The following is a 23,144-nucleotide window of genomic DNA, read 5'->3' as shown; positions in this document are numbered from 1 at the left end:
CTTATCCAGAGGGACTTACAAAAAGTGCTTTAATGTTTACAACATTGGATACATACTTACACTGGATACATTGGATACATACTTACACTGGATACACTTACATTGGATACATACTTACACTTACATTAAGGCTACTACTACCATTCAGCCAGGAGGGCCTAAGACTATCACGTGTTTGCTCCGAACCGCGTGACGCCAGCTGACCACATCTTTTCGAACTGCTTGCACACTTGGAGGAAAGCGTTAGCCACTCCTTCCGCGTGCACAAGCTCACAGACGCCCCTGATTGGCTGTAGGATTAATGTGGGAGCACAAAGTACCTCCGTCCCCTCTGAGAGAGCTCGGCCAATCAGCTCTCTCTAGACCCCAGGCGAGCACTTTACCAATGCGCCACTCGGAGGCCACAATGTTATAATGAACAGTACACACACAGAAGTTGATTATACGAGTGACGCACGAGCACCAAGACTGGGACTGGGCATGGGAGATGGTTACCCATAATCCCGTAGTGCGCAAGAGAGAAGAACCATTGGCTTAGTTGGCTTACATGTGACGCTCAGCAGACAAATTACATGCATACTACTTATATATCAAGACCTTGCTTGTTTATTAAATAAAAAAATAATAATAATAATAATTTGTTCATCTTGCAAAGTGCTTACGGACCAGGTAATTCGCAATCCAAGGTTCCACTGTATATTAGTATAAGATTTATACTGAGACTAGTATACTAGTCTGAGATAATGCAGAGAAAAAAATATATATATATATATAATATTTGCACAATCATGCAACTTAAAACTGTTATACTGTGTAGTGCTTCAAAATACAAAAGACAAAAAACATTAAAACGGGAATGAATAGGCAACATTTTAATGTGTTACTAAAAAACCTGAACCATTTTACCATGGCATTAAAAAAAAACTGACAAAATACCACATTTTGATTTGTAACCATGCTACACAACAGTTTTGCAATGAAAGAGAGGGAAGTGGAACAGTAAGAATACAGGCTAAAAAGGTGAAGAAGGTGAAAAAGAGGTAAAGAAGCGAGTGCAGGCAGGTTGGAATGGGTGGGAAAAAGTGTCAGGAGTTATGTGTGATAGAAAAATATCAGAGAGAATCAAGGGGAAGATGTACAAGACAGTGGTGAGACCGGCCATGACGGTTTAGCGACAGTGTCACTAAGGAAGAGACAGGAGTCAGAGCTGGAGGTAGCAGAGCTGAAGATGTTGAGGTTCTCTTTGGGAGTGACACAGTTGGATAGGATTAGAAAGAAGTACATCAAAGGAACTGCTCATCTTAGATGTTTGGGGAAAGTTAAAAGTTAGGGAAGCCAGATTAAGATGGTTTGGAAATGTTCAGAGGAGGGAGAGTGACTATATTGGTAGGAGATTGTTGGACAGGGAGGTGAAAAAGAGGAAGGCCAATGAGGAGGTAAATGGATGTAATAAGTGAGGATATGAAGCTAGTGTTAATCAGGAAAGATAGGTATAGGCAGAGAGAGAGATGATGAATCCAACACTGTAGGGTTGTTTTTTTTTATTAATTTTTTGCTAGGGTTCAATTTGCTATGTAGGTCACCTAGGCACCGTTGGGGCCAATGCTGACCATTTTATTTTGTCTCATTTTTACAACATTCACACACTATTGGCAGTTTGGGAACGTCACTTAGCCTAATCTACATGTTTTGGGACTGTGAAAGGAAACCAGAGTACCTGGAACAAACCCACCAAGCACAGGGAGAACATGCAAACTGCATACACACAGACCCTGGAGGTGAGAATCGAACCAAGACCCTGGAGGTGCAAGGCCACAGTGCTTCCATTCATATCGGGTTGCAAATGGTCGAACACAATAACAATCACTCACTCACTCACTTCTATATCGCTTTATCCTGCATTCAGGGTCGGGCGGACCTGGAGCCTATCCCAGGAGGCTTAGGGCAGAGGCAGGCTACAGTACACCCTGGACAGTGGTGGGCACACACCTCGCTGGGCACACACACATACACACACTACAATAACAATCAATAATTGATTAATCATTTATAACTCATGATAACCAGTTACACTTTTCCCCTGCCTTAGGCTTTATTCAATCAATCAATTCATTTGTGGCAGCCCACCACAGTATTAACATTGACTTCCCCACTTTATCTTTTTCTTATTATTATTTAATCGCATGCAGAGCATTGATTCGCGTAAACAGGATGATTCAATCTGGTGGATCTGGAGATCCAACTCAAGCAAACATGGCTAGCCTGGTTAGTAAAGATAGCTAAGGCAACATTATATTACAGCTGGGTTGTTGAGATTACCATTAGATACTAAACAAACCTTATTGGTTAAAAAGCTTTTTATTGGTAGCCTTGGTGTTAAAATTAATGCAGGTTTTCAAACCAGGTCCAGTGGACACACAGGCATAAATCATCACAGGGCTGGAGAAATCACTAAGCCATTTACAACATTAACTCTGTGCAATTATTAATTTTTTTTATGTATGCTTCTACAGTATATAGTGTTTAACAATGACATATTTCCTGTTTAGCCATTCCTATCTATTAAATCATCATAGCTTCTAACCTCTGCTAAGCCTTCGCCATTTTCATCTCCATTGGACTTTCCAGTTTTTTTTTTAACTAGTACTTTGTTTTCTGGATAACAACCTTTTTTTTTTTTACTCTTCTGGATATTTGATCCATTGACCTGTTTTACATTTCTTGCAATTTGGATTTAGTAAAAAATCTCACATACATACAATCACCTTCATTTCATTGCTTCCTTTTTATTGGGTCAAAGTTCCACTCCAGTGCTCTTACACTGACCTTTTCTGCCCCAGAAACTAAGGTTTATGAAAATAAGGGCAAGAAAATAATCTTTCTGCCTTTTACACCAGCTCATAAAGAATAGGCATAATAATGGTTTAGTTATGTTTGCTCAGAGAATATAAGTAACATACTTATTAACATTATGTTTGTGTTTGGATCTTTTGTCTTTCACCAAGGTTCACCCAGCCAGTGCAAGCACAGTAGGAGATACCACCTGCATCCACTAGGACACTAATAATATTTACTAGAGCAAGCAGTTCTGGAGCAGCCTGGTGCTGTGAAGCTCACTGGCAACCTGCATGGAATCATCCGTGGCTGCTCTAGCTGTCTACTAACCTTGATTAATGCGTCCTTATGCTGGGCAAGATCACAGTGCAGACGTTCCAGCTCCCATGCCCATATTCTATGCTTGCTCACTGCATTCTAAAGACAGCTTGAAATCAAAACTGACCTTTACAACCTTTTGTTTAAATCTTTGGACATATTGCTTTAATGCTGTCACAATATCAAACTGTTCCTTTTAATACAGATACCATTGTGTCTTAGCTAGAGGCATTGGACTTTTTTTTAAAGGGTGAAGAAAATAATGGTAATAAATGTTAAAGCAGAGAGCATGATCAAAAAACACTCTGATGAGACTGATTGCAAATATTATAATATATAATAAGAAATAGGTTATGACAGATTATATTCTAAATTAAACTTTGATAAGACGAACTGAGTCTAATATAGTTTATAAATCATGACATTTAAGTAGGGCTCAGTGGTAGGTTTCTCGTCTGCCATGTGGAAGACCTGGGGTAAATTCCCATGAGAACCCAAACCCCAGCCACTGGATGCAGTGCCAGTCTCAAGCCCTGAAAGACATCCGGTGTAAAACCTGTGCCAAGTTGTGTGTGGATCGGATGGTCCACTGTAGCGACCCCTTGGTGAGAGCAGCTAAAAGTCCAACATTGCTGTATTTTTCGAGACAGCTGCATGATTCCATGTTTTGAAGGTCTTAAATTATTAAAACTTACTAGAAGTATCTAATAAACACTGAAATGCCAAGTAACTTACTTATTGATTGTTTAAAGGTCATGTCTTCCATAAAGTGATCATCATTTTTCTGCCAAGCTTTTAATGCAGGATGAAAGTGGATTGTTTTTTCTGCTAAAGTTCTGGTATTGAGTTGTTAATTTTAGCACATTTAACATTTGCAAGTTTACCTTAATAAAAGAAAAAGCTATTTAAAAAAAAGAATAAAAAATTGTGAATAAATTCAAAAAATTAAAACCACTCATACATTTTATTAACTGTATCGACTAACAAAAGATTAATTAAAATAGCAAAATCATTAAAATCATATCTCTAGTATAAAAAAATAAATAAATATATACAGTTTTTTTTGGCATTAGGGGTCTGTGCACCAGCACTTTTAATTTAAAATGAAACACAAAATGTGAATGAAGTCAAGAATGTCAGCTTTAATTCAAGGGGTGTAACAAAAGTGTGCCATTGTCAATTCAGAAACAACAATAAATTTAAAACACATGCCCCCATTTGAGGGGCCCATAAATAATGGAACAAAAATAACAATTACAAACATAATGAGGAAATTCAATACTTGGATGAAAATCTTTGGGACTCAAAAACTGCTTAAAGTCTGGAAGCCATGGACATAAACAAATGCTGAGGTTCCTTGCTCAAGATGCTTAGCCAGGCCTTTACTGCAAGTACAGCTGTTTGTGGGACTTTCTGCCTCCAGTATTTATTACCAGTGGTTTGAAGCTTGTAAAGCATCTGTATTTATTTCATAAAGCTGTTTCTTGACTTTAGACTTCGACAATGACACATCTAAATGCTCAACAGTGTTCTCACCCTGGCTAGATTTTGTGAAAGCAGTCTTCTTCATCATTAGACATGATTCTGCAATCATTCACTTCTGTGATCTCTCCGGCTTTTCCTGTTCTTAAACTTGCCAGTTATTTACTCCTACTTTTTAATAATGTTCCAAACTGTTCTATGGGTCACTCCCAGTGTTTTGGCTATTGCTCTGATGGGTTTATTTAGTTTTTTTCTAACCTACTGATGGCCTTCTTCCCTCTCATAGACACCTCTTTATATCTCATGTTTAGAGTTCAAGTGAACAGCCGCCAAATGCAAACACTCAGAACCACCTACATTCCTTTTATTGGTTTTATTAGTCATGGAGTAATGCAGGAACAGGCCACACCGGGCCATGCGACTACTTGTCAGCTGTTTATTTGACTACCCCAACACTTTTGTAAAACTTCTCGAAATAAAGCTGAAATGTTTCATTTCAAATTCATTATAAGAATTTTTCCAAAAACATTATACATGTAAAAAATATGTATAATGTTAGAAAGAAATACTGAATACTCCATAGTGTATCCTTAATCCTGTATCCAATACATTCGATTTCCTGCGATGTAGTAGACAATCTTGGCGGAATCTTACACAGTAACCCTTTTGTAGATGACTTACATATCTAAGTGATTACATTCAGTAGGCTTTAACTGGACAAAAAAAGGCAAAAAACTAAAAATAATACACATCTCGCTATTTTTTTGTTTATGTCAGTGCATTGAATGTCCCAATAAAAATCAAACTTTACCCCCCCACATATGTACGATGGTGCTGCTGTGTTTAGAGGCTCAAAACTTTCACCCATTTTATAACCAAAATATCTTCATATTTCACATAAGCCCACTCTCTGCTGCTGCAATTTCTTTTAGTCTAGTCTCTCCTCTCTTTACTTTTGCTCATGATTCGTTTAAAGCTTTCCAGGGCATACCTTACAAACTCAGGTTTTGTTTTGTTTTTTACCTCTACATCATTGCTATCAGCACTGTGCTTAAACAGACCTTCTCATAGTAAAATTATTGATTATTCCAAAATGCTGGTAGAGTACTATTTTTAAAACAGTACCTTTATAGTATTGGCATACTGTGCAACACTATATTCTTCATGATTTGTTTTCTGTTCCCAGTCGAACTAAATTTCCCACTAAAGTGCAACCCCTAAACGGTTTCTGATTTTTGACTCTAGCCATTGTACAACCACTGACAAGAAGACAAAAAATATTATAGCCAATAGTGTCATGTCAGATTTCACTTCCATCCCCCCAGCTATCAAGCAGCACATTCTTTTAACAGAGCTATTAACTATGTGCATTAGTGAATCAGACATTAGTATAATCAATTCAGTTTGCAATCTGATATTGACTTTAAAAATTTCCTGGTTGCTCCTGCATCACACTCGGAATTGAATATTTAAATGCTCTTTAAAAGTTCCTCTTTTCTCACTTTTGGCGCTAAACAGTTTTTAAAAAAATGCTAGAACTTGTGGATGAGACATGTGCAAAAGAAAAAAGAAAACACATTTAACTCTGTAAGATCTGTACTGAACAGTGTAAAAAAACATGCAAACCTTACCATTTCCCAGGCCACCACACACATCTAAGCAACACACGGCTTGTGTTTAAGTCCTCTATAATTTGTCCAAGTATACTGTAAAGAGCCTCCATATTCATTATCATCTTTTAGTTTTAGTTAAGCTGTTACTGGGCAGGGCAAATTTGCGATGGCTAGACGACTGAGTCAGAGCAACTCCAAAACTGCAGCTCTTGTGGGATGTTTCCAATCTGTAGTGGTCATGACCTCCCAAAAACGATCCAAGGGAGGAAAACTGGTGAACCAGCGACAGGGATATGGGAGGCCAAGGCTCATTGATGCGCATGGGGAACAAAGGCTGACCTAGGTAGTCCGATCCATTAGAAGAGCTATTATAGTTCAAATTGTAGAAAAAGTGAATGCTGGTTCTGATAAAAATGTGTAAGAACACACAGTGCATAAAAGATTGTTGCGTATGAGGCTGAGTAGCAACAGACCAGTCATGGTGTCCATGCTGATTCGTGTCCACTGCAATAAGTACGGGAGTGTCAGAACTAGGGTTGGGTATCGTTTTTTTTTTCAAAATCGATACTTTTAAAAGTATGCCAAAACGGTGCCTGAACCGATACTTTACAAAAGCCACAAAATGATGGTGGATGACTCAAGAATACATTTTTATTAAACAAAAAATTGAATGCTTAAAATTGAACAATATATTAAAAGTTTAAAGTTTATATGAATATATAAGTAAATACAAAAAACAACAACAAAACATAAGCCACCTAACCCAACTACAATAACTAAACCGCCTCAAATTTTAGCAATTCTTTCGCAGAAATTTCACTATATTTGCCTTTTCTGGCAAAATACGGCACCTTTTCTGACTTACTGCATGCCCTGCACTGGACATGCATAGCCTTCTTTGCAATGGTAAATGGGGTCACTGTTGTAGTACTACTAGTACTAGCTGGAAAGCCATAATTATTAACAGAATTCATGTTACATTAGAATTTTACAAATCGTTTGACCATTTGTTAGCATGAATGCAAGATTTGCATTTTGTAATTAACATTACATTAGCCTACTACTAACCTGCGGAAAGGCTGCTGTCGTCATTATAATCGGTGGACTCCTTTTTGCTACGGTTGGTATGACTGGGGCTGGGGTTTACCCACACCGATAGTGGCAGCTGTTGTCCGCAGGCTGTAAATCATGGTGCCTCCCTCTGCTTTTAAGTCTATTCCGTGTGCTCTTAAATGTTTCATTAGATTTGATGTTTTTCCCCTTTTCCACGCAACCGCTGTAAAACATTTGCTGCACATCGCAGTGTCGGAATCCTTTTTTGTTAAATATAACCACACTTTCAACCGTTTAGTTTTAGGCATTTTAACGAAAGTTGTTTAATTTAGCGAGCTAAGATAGCGGTAGACCTCCTGCTGCCGTCAGAGCGAATGTAACGTTAGTTGCTGCATTCTGCGCATCTCGGATGGTCTCATTTCCTGATGATTTGTGCTTTTAATTTTAATCTAGATTAATCTAATCTAATCTAATGAACTTTTAATCTACAAAAATAAAATGCACAGTAACGTTACTGCAACAATGTTTTAAATTCGTATTATCAAAGCTTTCCGAAGTTCTCAGGATTTTTCTAATTAAGGAAATAACTAATTTTTCCGATCATTTCCGACACCCCATGAATGCAGTATTAAATATTGACTAGCGATTATGTGTGTTGATGAATCTGATGCTTATTACAACTGCGTCATTCAATCGACAGTTCAGGCATTTTAGTGGCACCGAAATGAGGCACCGAATTTCACGCTCTGTTTCGGGCCGGTACATACCAGTTATATAGGTACCGGTGCCGTATTGGTACCGGTTTTCGGTACCCAAACCTAGTCAGAACTGGACCATGAAGCAATAAAAGAAGGTGGCCAGGTCTGAAAAGTAATGTTTTTTTTACCTTATGTGGATGGCTGAAGGCAACTGGTGAAGGCAGTGTGATGCTTTGGGCAATGTTGGCAACAGAGTTGGCAAGTAACAAATACTGTTATTAGTATATTAGTATTTTTTTTTTATTTCAGTATTTGTTGTATATTAAAGTTTTTATTTCTATTTAATAAATTTTTTATGAAAAACCTGTGCTTTTACTTAACTTTTTTTAAGACTGAGATCCATTACTCAGGGTGCATAATGTTTAGGTGTGTATTTCAACTATCTTATATTCTGTAAGCTTGCAGTATGCCCATTTTTAATTTCATAGACTCCATTATGTAGCTAAACATTTAATATGCTAACAATGCTACCTGGCATTTATTTAATTAATGTAAATTCTTGTCACTATCAACAAGTTATGGCATCCTGTCCAGTGCCTCCCTTCCCATAGCTTTAGTAATGTAATAATCTCTCATTTATCATTTTAATCTGCCATGGTGAACAAACAAATCTCATTTCTCTTGGTTAATTTTTCTTTTTATTATTATTATTTTAGGGCATACAGCCAAGCACTACAGCCATGGCTATTCGAAGCTGCAACCTTTAATTGTCTAACAAGGTTAATCAAAGATTTATTTGTAGCATCTGAAAAGCCACAGCTTCCTTGATATAAAACTACAAGCACGCCAGACTGACTACTTGGAGCAGTGTAACATGGTTTCTTCTTTATTTATAAAACTCTCCGGTGCTGAAAGTTATTTAACGTTCTAGCTGTCTAAACAATTACACAAAGTTCACTCCCCTCTGTCCAGCCATTTATAAACCAACCAACCAAATAATTAATATAACTTGTGATAAATAAATAGGACTAAAACATTTATCCCTTGTAATGCCTACAAGGTTTCATTAAATTGCATTAAAGCATCTGACTGCAGGCAATGAGTTGTCAATTTATTTATTATTGACTAAATCTTACCTCAACTTTGCTCACATGGAATTTAACTGCACAAAATGTACAGCGCCAACTGTTGAATTTTGGAATGAACTAACTTTTTTAGGTGTCACTGTGAAGTGCGCGTAATGAAGGTCTAAGATCGCGTGGATTTCAATTACACACCCATAAGCACATATTTAAAAATGTACAGGACCATCTGTTACATTTTGAAATTAACTAATAATTTTTAAGTCTTTTTAAAATGAGTTCAGTTTTTTTACATGATGCATGCACAAACAAAAAAAATTCCAAAAGAAATCTTAATGTGTTCTATTACTTGGATATTTGGATTAACTTATACTTTAGTTAAAGGAAATTAGATTTCTGCAGAAAACTACTCTTTACTATACATGGAAATTCATTATATCAACAGCATGGATTTCACTTGTGTTTAAAATACTCGTTTATAATGACTCAGTCAGACAGATACCCAGAATAATCAGTTTCCTTGTGGCGTAAATGTGCCTCTGTATTTAAAGTAAATTTTTGAGCACATGCTTAGTTTACTTGAGTAAAAATGTGAAGTGGTACTTCTACTTGTAGTCGAGTACATTGTTAGGCAAGTACTTTGAGTTTGTGTACATCTGCCACCTCTGGGTGAAAAACCTTGGGTCCTGCCATTCATGTTACTTTGGATACCAGGATACTCTCAACCCTGGAGATATATCCATGGTTCCTGTGGCAGTTAAATAAGGGCTCTGTTTCCAGCTCAACGCCGGATTCTCCTTCACACACTATGGGCAATTTAGGAAAGCCATTTAGCCTAATCTACATGTTGTTGGATTGTGGACGTGTCTTTATACTGTACTGTTCGGAGGGAAAAAAGAGTGCCTGGAGGAAACTCGCCAATCATAGGGAGAACACTAAGCCACCATGTCACTACTTTGACCCATACTACCTACCTAAACAACGGTATACGCCTTCATGGAAACAGTATTTTCTAATGGCAATATCCTATTTCCGCAGGATAATGCCCCCTGACACTGCAAAAATTGTTCACGAACAGTTTTAGAAGCACAACAATGAGTTTGAGGTGTTGAACACGGCTTCCAAATTCTTCAGATCTCAATCCAATCAAGAATCTACAGGATGTACTAGAACAACAAGTCCGATCCATGGAGGCCCCACTCGCAGCGTTCAGGATTTACAGGATCTGCTACTGGTAGCTTGGTGTAAGATACTACAGCACACCTTTAGAGGACTAGTGTAGTCACCCATCCATAAGGACAATGTCTTTAAGAATCACCAGCCAAATTGAAATTACAGCAGTGTTTCCCAGACACAGATACTTGGGTGGGCAGCTATACTTTTTTAAAATCTGTCCAGGAAAAGGATGCCATCTGTGGTCGATTAACTAGTAGCGGACAGTTTCCTTTTGTGCTACCACTCCTGTACCTGATTATTCTGCTACCGCGAGAGCGGTGTACTGAGAGGCAGTAAACACAGAAACACAGTTTCACACAGTGAACAGCTCTTCTCTAAAAGCTAAAGATGATTAACCCTTTGATTAACCCCTAGCATGAATCTTGCGGCAACACAACATTGCTCAATAATTAACTGATTTTAAAAAACTTTTTAAAAACTTATAAGGAGGTCCACCGGGCTGTGTCGACAGGGAAAGCTTCAGACATTAAACTACTGTATGCAGTTGGGTCTTCACATACTACAAGACCCAAATGCATAACCAGTTTACATGTTTTAAAATTATTATAAGATTGGTTCTATGTGTGTGTGTGTGTGTGTGTGTGGGGAGAGTGTGTGGGGAGAGTGTGGAAAGGAGGTGAAGAGGCGTGTATAAGCAGGTTGGAACAGGTGGAGAAAAGTGTCAGGTGTGTTATGTGATAAAAGAGTATCAACAAGAATGAAAGGAAAATGTACAGGACAGTGGTGAGACCAGCGATGCTCTACGGCTTAGAGGCAGTGGCACTGAAGAAAAGACAGGAGGCACTTGGAGGTAGCAGAAATAAAGATGTTGAGGGTGAATAGAATCAAGAGCGTGTCCATCAGAGGGACAGCCAATGTTAGATGTGTTGGAGATAAAGTCAAAGAGGCCAGATTGAGGTGGTTTGGACATGTTCAGAGAAGAGATTGTGAGCATATTGGCAGAAGGATGCTGAGGTTGGAACTGCCAGACTGGAGGTCTAATGGAAGACCAAAGAGGAGATTTATGGATGCAGTGAGAGAGGACATAAAGTTAGTTGGGGTGAGACAAGAGGATGCAGAGGATAGGGTTAGATGGAGGCAGATGATTCGCTGTGGCGACCCCTTAAAGGGAACAGCCGAAAGACAAAGAAGAAGAAGAGGATAACATTGGTTCTACATATTAGACATTAAACTACGCATTCAGGTGTTCTGACATGTAGAACCAATGTTATTGGTTGTTACTTTTAAAACATTTGAATTGTTTAGCTGACGGAGTATGGCAGTCACATCGCAAAAATGTAGAACTCGGAAAATGTGCATATTATTATTATTATTATTATTATTATTACTACTACTATTATTGGGACACAGAAGCAACCTAAAAATAAGCAATTTTATAAAACTGTGCTACTTCATTTAAATTTTTTGCTTAGTCATGTTTGTATAGTTGATTAAAATAAAATAAAATTCTGGACGTTATATTGCCTAGGTTGTGCTGAAGAAAAGTATGCACTCTATACTGCAAAATCCTGACATCAGATATATTTATCAAAACATGGTGATGCGAAAAAAGTGGCTAAAAATGCTCTGGTTTTTAAAGGCTACGTGCTCTGACAAACAGCGCCATCTTTGTCCACCAAAGAGTGTTTAGTTCTTCACGTATTGATAGGTTGGTAAGTAAGTGACATCTCTGAAATGTGAAATGATTAGAAATTTCAAGTAAATGAAAATATTGTGTTAAAGACCTGTGGGAAACACTGAAGAAGCTGTCTGTTGAAATATGTATATCTTAAAAAGAGTGATTATTGCAAGCTACAGTATGTGGGTCAAAGAAAACAAAAATGCTGCCCTGTTTGAGAACAAAAGCACTGCAGATAGCAGATACTCACACTCACTGTTATCTGGAGTTCGTTCTACTCTGATGACGTAATCTACGAGCAGGGATCGTTGGCAGGAAGACAAAATCATGAGTCTATTCCTATAAATCTTTTTATGCTTTCTGACTCTTAAATCTTCAGTGACTTCATTCATTTCATTGATTTTATGCAAAACCTGACTTTGTGTTATCATAGATTTAATTATTACATGTGATAATTATACAATTTCAATATATTGTTGATACTAAATCAATTGTATCACTGATTCAATGTTTAGGACAAGCTTGATGTGAATTACATCACAAACAGGATCTCTCACATTCCTTACACTAAAGGAAAAAATTTGATTTTGCAAAAAAATACTTTCATACAACTCTCCTTCTTAAAACATGCACATCCTTATCAGCACCACAGACGCTTCTCCTAAGAGTGTTCTGATTACAGATATGCCTTTTGACTACAGATATAGTCAACCTTGCACCCTTGATCTCTGCAACAGTGGTGATGATTCCTAAATTATTCTAGATAAAGACCCTGTCATCTACAGCTCGCATTGGTACAGAAGATTTAAGGATAAAATAAATTGGACATCCAAACAAATTTTTCTTCTGTAACGTGATCTATTTCCAAGGGAAGCACCACATTTATGTGGGTAGAATATAAAAAAATATTGTGAAAAGCTGGTGTTACAAAACAGTGCTACCTATCTAGACGCTGTCCACCAACTTGTTAGTTCATTGTGTGGAGAAATGTTACTCAGCTATGGTTTTGGATATTTTTATACATACTAGCAATGCATACATAGACAATAATATTCTACTAGTAATGATACTGATATTGCAATAGAACTGCAGCATGTAGTCATCTTAGTCTGACCAACAACATCACATCAGTCCGGCCCCATCAAAAAAAAATTTTTTTAAGACAATAGGTTCATACACTAGGTAAACACTTGATCGGATTGTTTCTCTCTTGTCAGAATAAATACGTTCTTTCTGCTCGATGGTGGGGTAACATTAGGTGACATGCTGAGTTTCCAGGAAGGAAATTTTGCTTCAATTCCCAACTCTTTCCCTCTAGTCTTTACTTTCATCTGCTGACTCCGGCTGAAGGAGCACTGATTGACTCACTAGTTTCACACAGAGTAAATACTATAGGTGAGACTGAATTCTTGTAAGCAATCTTATTGCAGAAGGCACGATTTCTCGGAAAAGGTGGGAAGCCTAACCTAAACTTAAACTTTTCATTCTATTTCAAATCAAGCAAGCATAATGACTTTACACATGACACAAATGGTTATGTTCTGATTAGGTTCTTATGAGATCAGCATCTATGTAAAAAGTTCATAAGAGATGGAAACTCTAACTAGAATGATTTTAATGGGATTAAAGAAATAATGTCCCTGTAAGCATAGCTACCGACTGCTTTCACAGCTGAATACTGGATGGATATACACTTTTCTTTTTCAAAATTCAGCCATGCAGACATCCAAGACAGGTTCCAAACCACTGTCAAAGGATATATCATTTTGCATTGATTTAATATTAAGGTTCAACTTAAATGAATACCAGTAAAAAATCAGGCCAGTAAAACATTAAATGTTTCTTTAAAGTGGGCTAATTGTAAAAATGCACTTTTAGTAATTTTTAGATTTTTTTAGGTGGGCATCTAGTGTGAGTGTACAAATAAAAACATGAGAAAAAACATTCCCATCTTCGCGTCCTTTTCCCCAATTTTGTATTGTATGGGACTTAATCAACCTGATTAGATTTTTCCCATATTGTGATCTCATATAAGAAGATACCCTCCACTTATTGCACTGTTCTCTAGAGGGGCGGAGCTCTGCAGTAGCTCATTTGCATAGGCATTAGATAATGAGAACCAATATGATGTCGGTCATTTTTGTCAGAAGTAAAAAAATTTTTTTTAAAAACACACTACTCGTTGAATTATAAACTTTTCTCAATTTTATTACCTGGTGAGATATTTTATGACAATGCAAATAAAAAGACTTTCTTTTATTAACCATTATATTAACCATTTTAATTAAACCACAGCTTTGCTGTAGCACATTTTTCTTCTTTTCATTTCTCAAAAAGGCTATGTAAATTGTTTGTGGATTCATGTAAACTAGATGTACAGTATATGTTGTCCTGAATGTATGTGAGACATAAATTAGGGATAAGTGGGTGGGTGCTGGTTACCACACAGCTGAAGCGGATTCATTATTTACGCTCGAATGACGGCTTACTTAAGGTATTTTTATATTTTTTTTGGTCTGTCTGAAAGTTGTTCTGTGTGTAAATTGTATGCCTCCCTGAATGTGAAGTCAAAGATAACGGAGTCTGTGGAATATAACAAGCAGAACACATCTGCCCATCTGTTTCCTAAAAAGTGCTGTAAAGGTAAAATCATCCTAACAGGAAGAGACAGTGCTTAATATAATGCTCACTCTACCATCTTTGTGCTAAAACACTTTCACGTACTTCAACCCTGTTAGTTTTCGTATCAGAAATGTAGAATCTGGATGAAGGTTACTGTTTTGCATCCAGAAAGGCCAGAGGTGAGGCAGGGCTGCTTCTATAAGAGCTATACAGTACAAGAACTCTACTACTAAGCACTACTATGAGCTCAAAGTAGATTTCTGAAATAACATCAATCTGACTCTAAGCTTACTCTCTGGGGCAAAAAAAGCACATAACTACTTATTAAATTTCAAGCAAGGAACAAACAATCAGGTTTTGCCAATAGTTTCATAGCCTGCAAAAGAACTCTGTGACGTCACGCACAGGTTTCGTGAAGAGCGGTTTTAAAGCTCAACTCTCTGAGCTCTTGCCGTTGCCATCCTGGCAGGCGTTGACTCCGCCTAAACCTGGGTTAATCCATAAGGTTTACTCACTCAAGGGCAGAAAGAACTGAGGTTGGCTGTTGGTTGTAACATGTCTACTAACCATAGTTACCACAAGATAGCTAACTTAGCCTTAGGTTAGCTAAAATGCCTAGTTGGCTAACAATAATTTAGATATTAACCTTGCATTCAATTGAACGCTACATGTTCGTCAACTACACCAATTGCAGTTAGCTGCTTAGCTAAAGTAATGCATAACGCTTTGACACCTAAAATGGAGCTGTCCCTTAAATCAACCATGCCCCAATTATGCATAATTATATGGCTTATTGTAATGGGAAGGGGAAATCTAGCTATGGAGACCCAAACAATTTTTTGGACCAGGCTGTAAACGTTTATTTCATTTGTAAATTTGACATTGGAACATGGGGCATTTACTCCTTTCACCACTCGCAGATATTCAATCACCTCACAGTATGATATAAAAGGTGATGCTGACACTGTCTATTGTTACATGGCAAGGGCTCCCCACTACACCGACACAGGCATTCCTCAGTAAATGTAAATGTGCGCATCACAGTATGACGTAAAGTTGATGATGCCTGGCCTAGTGTTCCAAAAAATCTGACATGCCTGTGACACGCTACCTACTGTTACATTCGGGTAGGAACACCTGTGACACCCCCACAGTTTTATATAAAAGTTAGTGACACTAGATCACAGTATGACATAACGGTATGCATCACAGTATACCATGTAACACAACCTGCACAACAAAGGCACAAGTACGATATCGGTTATATATGGCTGTGTAGGTCGAAGGATGAAATTGGCGACAAGAGATTTCAGAGAGTTCATGTCTGGTGCTGGTGTTGGTTTGGAGCCAGTTTAATAGTACACCTCCTAAGAACTGGCTTTGATTTTCTAGGGCTGAAGAATCACATCATATGGTCACTGCATATGTCTGTGTGTTTCTACTTTTACAGAAATGCTAGCTGCGATGTTAGCAGCAAACAAAATAAAAGATGTTAGCAGGAAAAGAAATGCTAGCACAACAGCAGCAATGGCAAACTTCAACATGGTTTTGTGAGCAGTTCTGGTTTTGACTTTATAATTATTGAGTCGATTTTTTTACAGATGGTGGTCACAAGCATTTAGTTGGTCCTGATAATCCCACCCCCAGCCCCACCTGAATTGAGCGGTTATCTGTTCTAGCCCTGCAAAGTGGTGCCTCCGTGGAACCATTTTTTTCTGTCCAAGAACTGGTACTTTGCCTGTCTAAAAACAAAGAACTGATTTGAAATTGGGCACCAACTCTAAACTACCTCCAGAACAGCCTTGGTGGAAAAGGGGTAACTGATGACAAGCGTTCTCAGAAACATTCCCAGAGCCCTAATGGGAAAACGCCCTAAAAACTCAGCCAAAAACGTTATTACAAAATCAGTCATGGCTGTCATTGAAAATTTTAATTATAAACATTAATATGCAAGTCGGCTGGTGGTTACAGTATTTTCCTTTAAGCAAGTTTGAATAAACTATCAAAAACAATGCCTTGTAAACAGATGCACAGTATCACAGCATTAGTTTCAGGATCCTGTCAATAAATAATGTGCGATGTACTCAGATTTTTTAAACAATCCTCAATATGGTCACGACCACATTTCTATTATTAACAATATTCAACGCAGAGTCGTGTGTTAGAAACCCCTACGTACTGTAGCTACGCGGTTAGCCACGGACCGTTCCCGCCCAAATTCCCCAATCTGTGATTGGCTGTTGACCGCGCGTGCCGCGAGTGGACCCCGTCCAAACTGTCACCTAAATCATCTCGTGCATGCTATATCGGAGAAGCGTTTAGCTTTTTAAACACGAACAAACCCATTGAGCACGGGACACAAACGCGCGAGCACGCACGCACTGTTAAATAACCAGACAGAAACAGAGCTAAGGATGCTTTCCGCTCCTGAAAGAATCAATTCGAGATATTATACACACATTTAATAATTATACTAACTAATAACCCTGAAACTACGTGCAAGAATATATTTAATGATTCACAGTTTTAAAAGTACCCTTACCAAATTGAGGTGACTATTACGAAAAAAGAAAAGCGAAAAAAGACACTGTTATTGTCAGAACTAGCTGAAAACACTTGATAACTACTGAGATAATTTGTGGTTAACGTAAATATAATTCAACGTCATAATGTCAATGTGAGAGTATGTTTGTTTTTACCGAACATAAGAAATCAGTTCCAGTCTCAAATTAAGTGACCTAGCTAGCTAATGTTAGATGAGCTAGTCAGTGTGATTTGAATGCAGGCAGTGTTTGTGTGTGTGTTTGTTTGAGAGAGAGAAAAATAAATGCACCGTTCAAACAGGTCCGCTCGTGCACCTTCCACTTGACTCTCCATCCCTTCACAAAGCTACGTTAGATCTTTTAAAATTTGTGATCAAACCCAGAACGACCATATAAACATGCACACTTGCATATCTTCTCTGCACAAAGTAAAGAAGAGAAATGCGCAGTGCTTTTAAAGCGAATCTTACCTGCTCTGCCAAGGAAAAGAAACACCAAGAAGATCTCCTTGGTCAGAAGCACTGCCATCCTTCGTCTTTCCTTCATGCAGCTATGACTAAATAATCCGAATGGATTCAGGTTGGACTCGGAGTTGTTTGTTAAACTGTTACAGGGAGAGGTTTGGACAGCGCTGCGGTTTAAAATAGCACGCCCGTGTGTCAACGAGGCAGAAGTAAGCGCGCGTGCATACAGGCTGCTTTCGTAGCGCGCGCACGCACGCGCACACACACAACACGCACACACATACAGAGAGAGAATCCATCCGCCCAATCATTCATCCGTTGGGAAGCTTGGGAAACTGTGCTCGAGCCCCCCAGTCTAAGGGGCTCCATTCCCAAACACCTTCGTGTTCCCTACACTATTGCACTACATTGAAAAAGGAATAATGGCTGCTAGACACTACATTAGTGCACTACATGTCCAATCACGGTTGCTAATCCAGGAAGCTGGAGAAAGGGTATCCGTCCATCCCAAACAGGCTTGGTTTACAGACGGAGATGGATGTTGGAGCGCTGTGTTTTGCATTCAACAGCCTACCATATGGATAAGAAATGCAATTGGATGGATTTAGGAATAAAATATCAGCGTGTCGGATGTTTTATTTATTTATTTATTTGCATTTTTCGCATCTTCGAGTAACCTGCTTGTGTAAACACTATAATACGAGCTTAAACCTGCAAGGTTCTGCTAGTCAACCACTATCGCCATTTTGGCTAACCAGCTAAACCAGCACTTACTAGTAAAAAAAACAATTTGGGCCAGGATTAAATTCCAGCTGGTTTAAGCTGCTACTTCAGCAGGGTTACAGCAGACAAAGAACTAGCCTGTGAAAATGGTTGTGTTGAAGGATTTTCCTTTCTATCTCATCTCACAGTCTCTAAATAATGATGTGACTCACGGATGAATGAACTGATAGCCTCCTTTGTCTTCAGCTGAGCCCTGAGAAGGCCCTGGCTTTAGGAAACCTCCATGTGGTCGCACCAATAAATAACAGTGTTTCCCTTATAACCATGGATTTTAAAAATATGCAGAAAAAGACTATCTGTTTTACATTTGCAAATATGATTTTTGCTTATTTACCCACCTTATTTCTTTTATTATTTTCAACAAAATGTAATGTCTTACAGATCAGATCAAAAGCATGTAGCAAATTGTACAAATCGCTATTAAGGGTTTATTTATTTATTTATTTATTTTTCTCTCTCACACAACATAGTAGATCCAATTTATCATTACATAGCTATGGGGTACTAAATCTAAGTCAGGAAGCTATGTTTGCACAAGACTCTTTTTTTTTCACTTGTGCCCTGTTTATTACAAGTTCTTGATTTAATACGTTCATTTATCTTCGGAACCTTTAGGAGTCTATTCCAGGAACGCTGGGTATTTGGCGGGAATGCATCCTGAATAGGAGACAGTGGATCACAGGGTATCATGCTCACACATTAGTACCAAGGCACAATATAAAATGGCCAAACAATATTCTAGCTTTGGGAGGTAAGAGGAAAATAGACACCCTCAAGGAAACCCATACTGACACAGGAGCTGTGAGCAGAAACACTACAAATGGAAGCTATTTTAATACAGTTAAGACAAAATATACTTTCTGGACTTAAACAAGGCACACACTCTTTTAAACTTTTTCAAATTTGGCTATGATTAAAGTCTTGCCCAAGTCACATATGAAAATGATTCCTCATGGTCCCAGAATCACTCTTTTACAATTTGAGCTTGATAAATCATGGCACAAGAAAAAAGTAGATGTGATAACCTGGTCATTCAGTACATTCAGGTAGCCAACTGACTTTGTTTTATTGCCACATGCTGAGCCTGGACCTGACCAACTGAAGCAACCCTAGATCATAACACTGCTTCCAGAGGCTTGTAGACACATGATGGGAAGCACATGAAGCTGTGCAACCTTCTTATCCTGAGATGGTCTGATAAATTTACATGAAAAAAAATTATTTCATTGGTTGCACATTAATGTTATGGCACCTCAAAAAGATTAATTTATGTTGAATATGAAGTACAGTCTTAAATTTTTGCTTCCAAAGAGGCAATTGTTATTGTAGTCTTGAGGAATAGTTCTACAGACATCCTTTTTTTTTTCATTCTCATTTCTGGCAAGGGTTTGGTTCTCATTTTCAGTCCTCATTTTCAGGGGATCGTTTTTGTTTAAGTTATACACACAGCCTATGAATCATTCAAACAAAAACACATCCAACTTGCATGGTCCAGTGAAAAACAGGTGCAAATGCCAGATGATCAGACACTTTAATTAAAATTGTCTTTCCATAGATTTCCACCTGACATTTTAAATAATGGATTCATTCAGTTTTGATAAAAACATATTGCATGAGTTTGGGTATATAATGTGACTACATGTGTAATATAATTGAATTTAAGCCAAATAGAAGTTGGCAACATCTCTAAAAAGCTGGGCAAGTACAGGATCATGACAAATCATCCACAATACAATCCACTAACCCAGTAATCCATGTACAATTTATTATTTAGAAGCTCTTGTTAAACTTTTTGCCATGACAAATATGCTTGTTCAGTGTTGCAATGGCTTATTGAATAGAAGCTGTTTTTTTACAACGAAAGTCTGTCCTAAGCACTTCCATCTATCTTGAGCAAACTATTGAAAGAGATGTAATAATATTCTGATGAGAAGTTACAATGGGTACACTGTGAACTGCCAAACCCTTTGCCAAGTCTTGAAAGCTTCTTTGATTCTTTCTTGATAAATATTTCCAGCTCTTCTGCCTTCACACCTGCTAGACCTCTCTATTTCTTCAGTCATATTTATAATTGAGAAGTAAATCACTGGTAAAAGATGTAAATGACATTTACATTGACATTCGTAGTTGTTGAAGTAAAACATATGCTTACCTTAATCTTATTTATCTTCATCCTTTTCTATGTTCTATTTCTATCTTCCATGAATAATTAGCAAATGATATCAAAAGTGGAGATACCCAGTGGAAACAAATTTAGCAATAAATTAATGATGAGTTCAATTTATTAGCTAATTTCTGACAAGCTTTTAATGTCACACCTACTGCATTCCTTTTCGTTGCTATCATTTAAAATCTGGAGCTGTAAGGCGCAGTTCAGCCCGACAAGCCACCATGCTGTTTCAGGTCTCCATGCTGACCTGTAAAATGTTTAGTGATTTCATGGCAGTGATTCTGGGGAAATTATTCTCTCTGCACAGCTGCGTGTAGATGTTAAACAAACAAATAAGCTCTGTTGTTTTTTCTTTAAAGCTTGTTGCCATCGGGTGCCATCTAGAAGATCCTGAAAATTGAGTATACAAAATAAAATTTTTGGCTCCCAAGTGGTTTTGTATCTTTACATCAGAGAGAAAAATGAGCTGTGTGGTCTAGGGGCGATGGAATGAGACACCCTCTCTTGACTGTCAAGCACGTCAATATGTTGCGCATCCGTGACGACATGTACGGGGATGAGGTTAGATTTCCTCTGAATGTATTTTCCTGCCCTGTGACAAAATATGAAAGTTCCAAAATTTTGGTTGGCTGGCTTCACAAGTCTTGAAGTCTTCACTTTTTCAATTTGGTAGCTTTTTTATAATGAGAGAGAGATGGCCGTTGAGTGGGTATTGTCCAAGAGTGAATTAGAAAGAGAACAATAAGTAAACTCTCAATTATTTAGAATACAATATACACAGTTAGAGCCCCAGCTCTAGCTTGCTTGTCGGTTGCGACCATTTACTTAAGCTGGAGCATGCTATTATTTCAGAAAAACCAATCCTGATACTGCCAGTCTAGTTATCACATGCAACCACAGACCTGAATTTCTAACAATCACAAACAGTAGATCTCACAAGATAAGATAGCCACTTTGTCTCCTTGTACCAAGGCCTACCAAGGTTAAGAACCACTTGTAAAGAGATATTGAACATTCATGCATCTTGATATTGTATACTCAAGGATCCCTTGGTTGAAGTGCTTTTTTTATATTCTTAGCTTTGTTCGTGCAGACTGCTCTCTACAGTTCAGACCACTGGTTTTCAATAAGGTTTAAATCTGTGCACTGAGATGGCCACTGCAAAAAAAATAATTTTTTTCTTCATCCAACTGTTTTCATATTGTGTTGATTCGTAAATAGGTTTTAAGTCCATATCTTATTCTTTAGGAGCTACACGTACACTGCCAGTAAAAAAAAAAGTTACTTTTAGAAGCTTCAAAATATTGCCCTGCATCATCCAATAAAATAAATAAATAATCAGATTAATAAAGAAAAGAATGAGAAGGGGAAAAAGCATGAGAATTTATGGAATTAGAGGGAAATGTGGTAAAAAAAATATGGATGACAAAAAATTAATTATTTGGTGAAGTTGTTAAGTAAAAAATAAAAAGGCAGTAGAAACCATACTGTTTTATAGTTTTATAATAAATGTAAGACCATTTCCACATGTACAATGTGTTCTGATGAGTTCAGATTGACCCTATTCCAGAGCAATGGGTGCCTCAGGATGAAAAATGATGCACCCATCATGCATAGTGCCCACTGTACAAGCCCCTGGAGGCAGTTTTACAGTATGATCGGGGTTGCTTCATTTGGCCTGGTCTAGGCTCAGCAACATTAGGTGCAAATAAAAGTAAGTCAGCTACCTGCACTGAATGATTAGGGTATGACATAAGTAGATGTTTTTTTACTTTTCTGATAGCATGGGCGCTTTCCAAGACTCAAATTGTGAAAGAGTGTTTCTGGGAGCATGAGGAATCATTTTCACACATGAATTACCCAGTATGTTTTGGTTTATAATCAAAGCTAAAGTGGTCAAGCAAAATATTATTTTTTGTCCAGACAGTAATGGTTTGCCTCAGTAACCTTTATGAACATTATTATAAATGCATATAATTGGTTTTGGGTTTTGTTACAAAGAAGGTTTCCTCATGGGGACCTGCCAAATGTCAAGGCTCAACAAGGGCATAACTGCCATATACTTATCCCCTGGTTGATAATAGATAGATAGAGGTTGTTGCTTATTTAAGGAATTTCTTCGATGTACTATTATCGATTATTTTACGTAATATTAACGAGGACAATGTGAACTGACAAATATGGCATAAACAGTCACTAAGAAAAGATTAAACAAATGTAAAAAATAGTACCTGCCAACTTATGTATATTTCTGTTTAAGCTTTGCATAATCTTGCCAACTTCTCATCCAATCTTGCCTGCGGGAGCTTCACACGGGAGACTCCTCTTTAACTTCTCAAATAGGTTGAGCTCCTCCCTTTTTCTTTTAAATCTCAAATAAAATCTTTTGTTTGGGGAGCTGACAGCTTTCTTATTAAGATATTGAACACAATATTGAGACCTAAGTATTTATAGTCAAACTAATTATGACTTTATTTAGAATTATTTGAATTATTCACTTATTTTTATGAATAATTCAGATGAGTTTAAGAGTACATGTAAACTATAAAGAGCCATTCCTTAATGTGGACAGCAACATTTCCTGGAAAGTAACACTTTAAAGCTGTTTTCTGATTATAACCACAGCC

General features: G+C 37.6%; 1 protein-coding gene across 3 annotated transcripts in view; it reads right to left on the bottom strand.

Annotated features, from left to right (window-relative positions):
- ncam1b (neural cell adhesion molecule 1b) overlaps positions 1 to 17,906 on the bottom strand; it is a 132,619-nt gene extending 114,713 nt beyond the window's left edge. For 2 of the 3 annotated variants that reach the window (XM_053507199.1, XM_053507200.1), the window contains exon 1: positions 17,571 to 17,904. In XM_053507199.1, coding sequence (XP_053363174.1) covers positions 17,571 to 17,646 — 76 coding nt within the window. In that variant the 5' untranslated portion in view covers positions 17,647 to 17,904. Of the gene's footprint in view, positions 1 to 17,570 lie in introns of all 3 variants that reach the window. The other variant, XM_053507201.1, reaches the window with a different exon arrangement.
- Positions 17,907 to 23,144: the final 5,238 nt, after the last annotated feature.

Source organism: Clarias gariepinus, chromosome 11 (genome assembly GCF_024256425.1).
Source record: "Clarias gariepinus isolate MV-2021 ecotype Netherlands chromosome 11, CGAR_prim_01v2, whole genome shotgun sequence".
NCBI classification, from domain to species: domain Eukaryota; kingdom Metazoa; phylum Chordata; class Actinopteri; order Siluriformes; family Clariidae; genus Clarias; species Clarias gariepinus.
The sequence above is the reverse complement of the archived record's forward strand: the minus strand, read 5'-3'. Positions and strand labels throughout refer to the sequence as shown.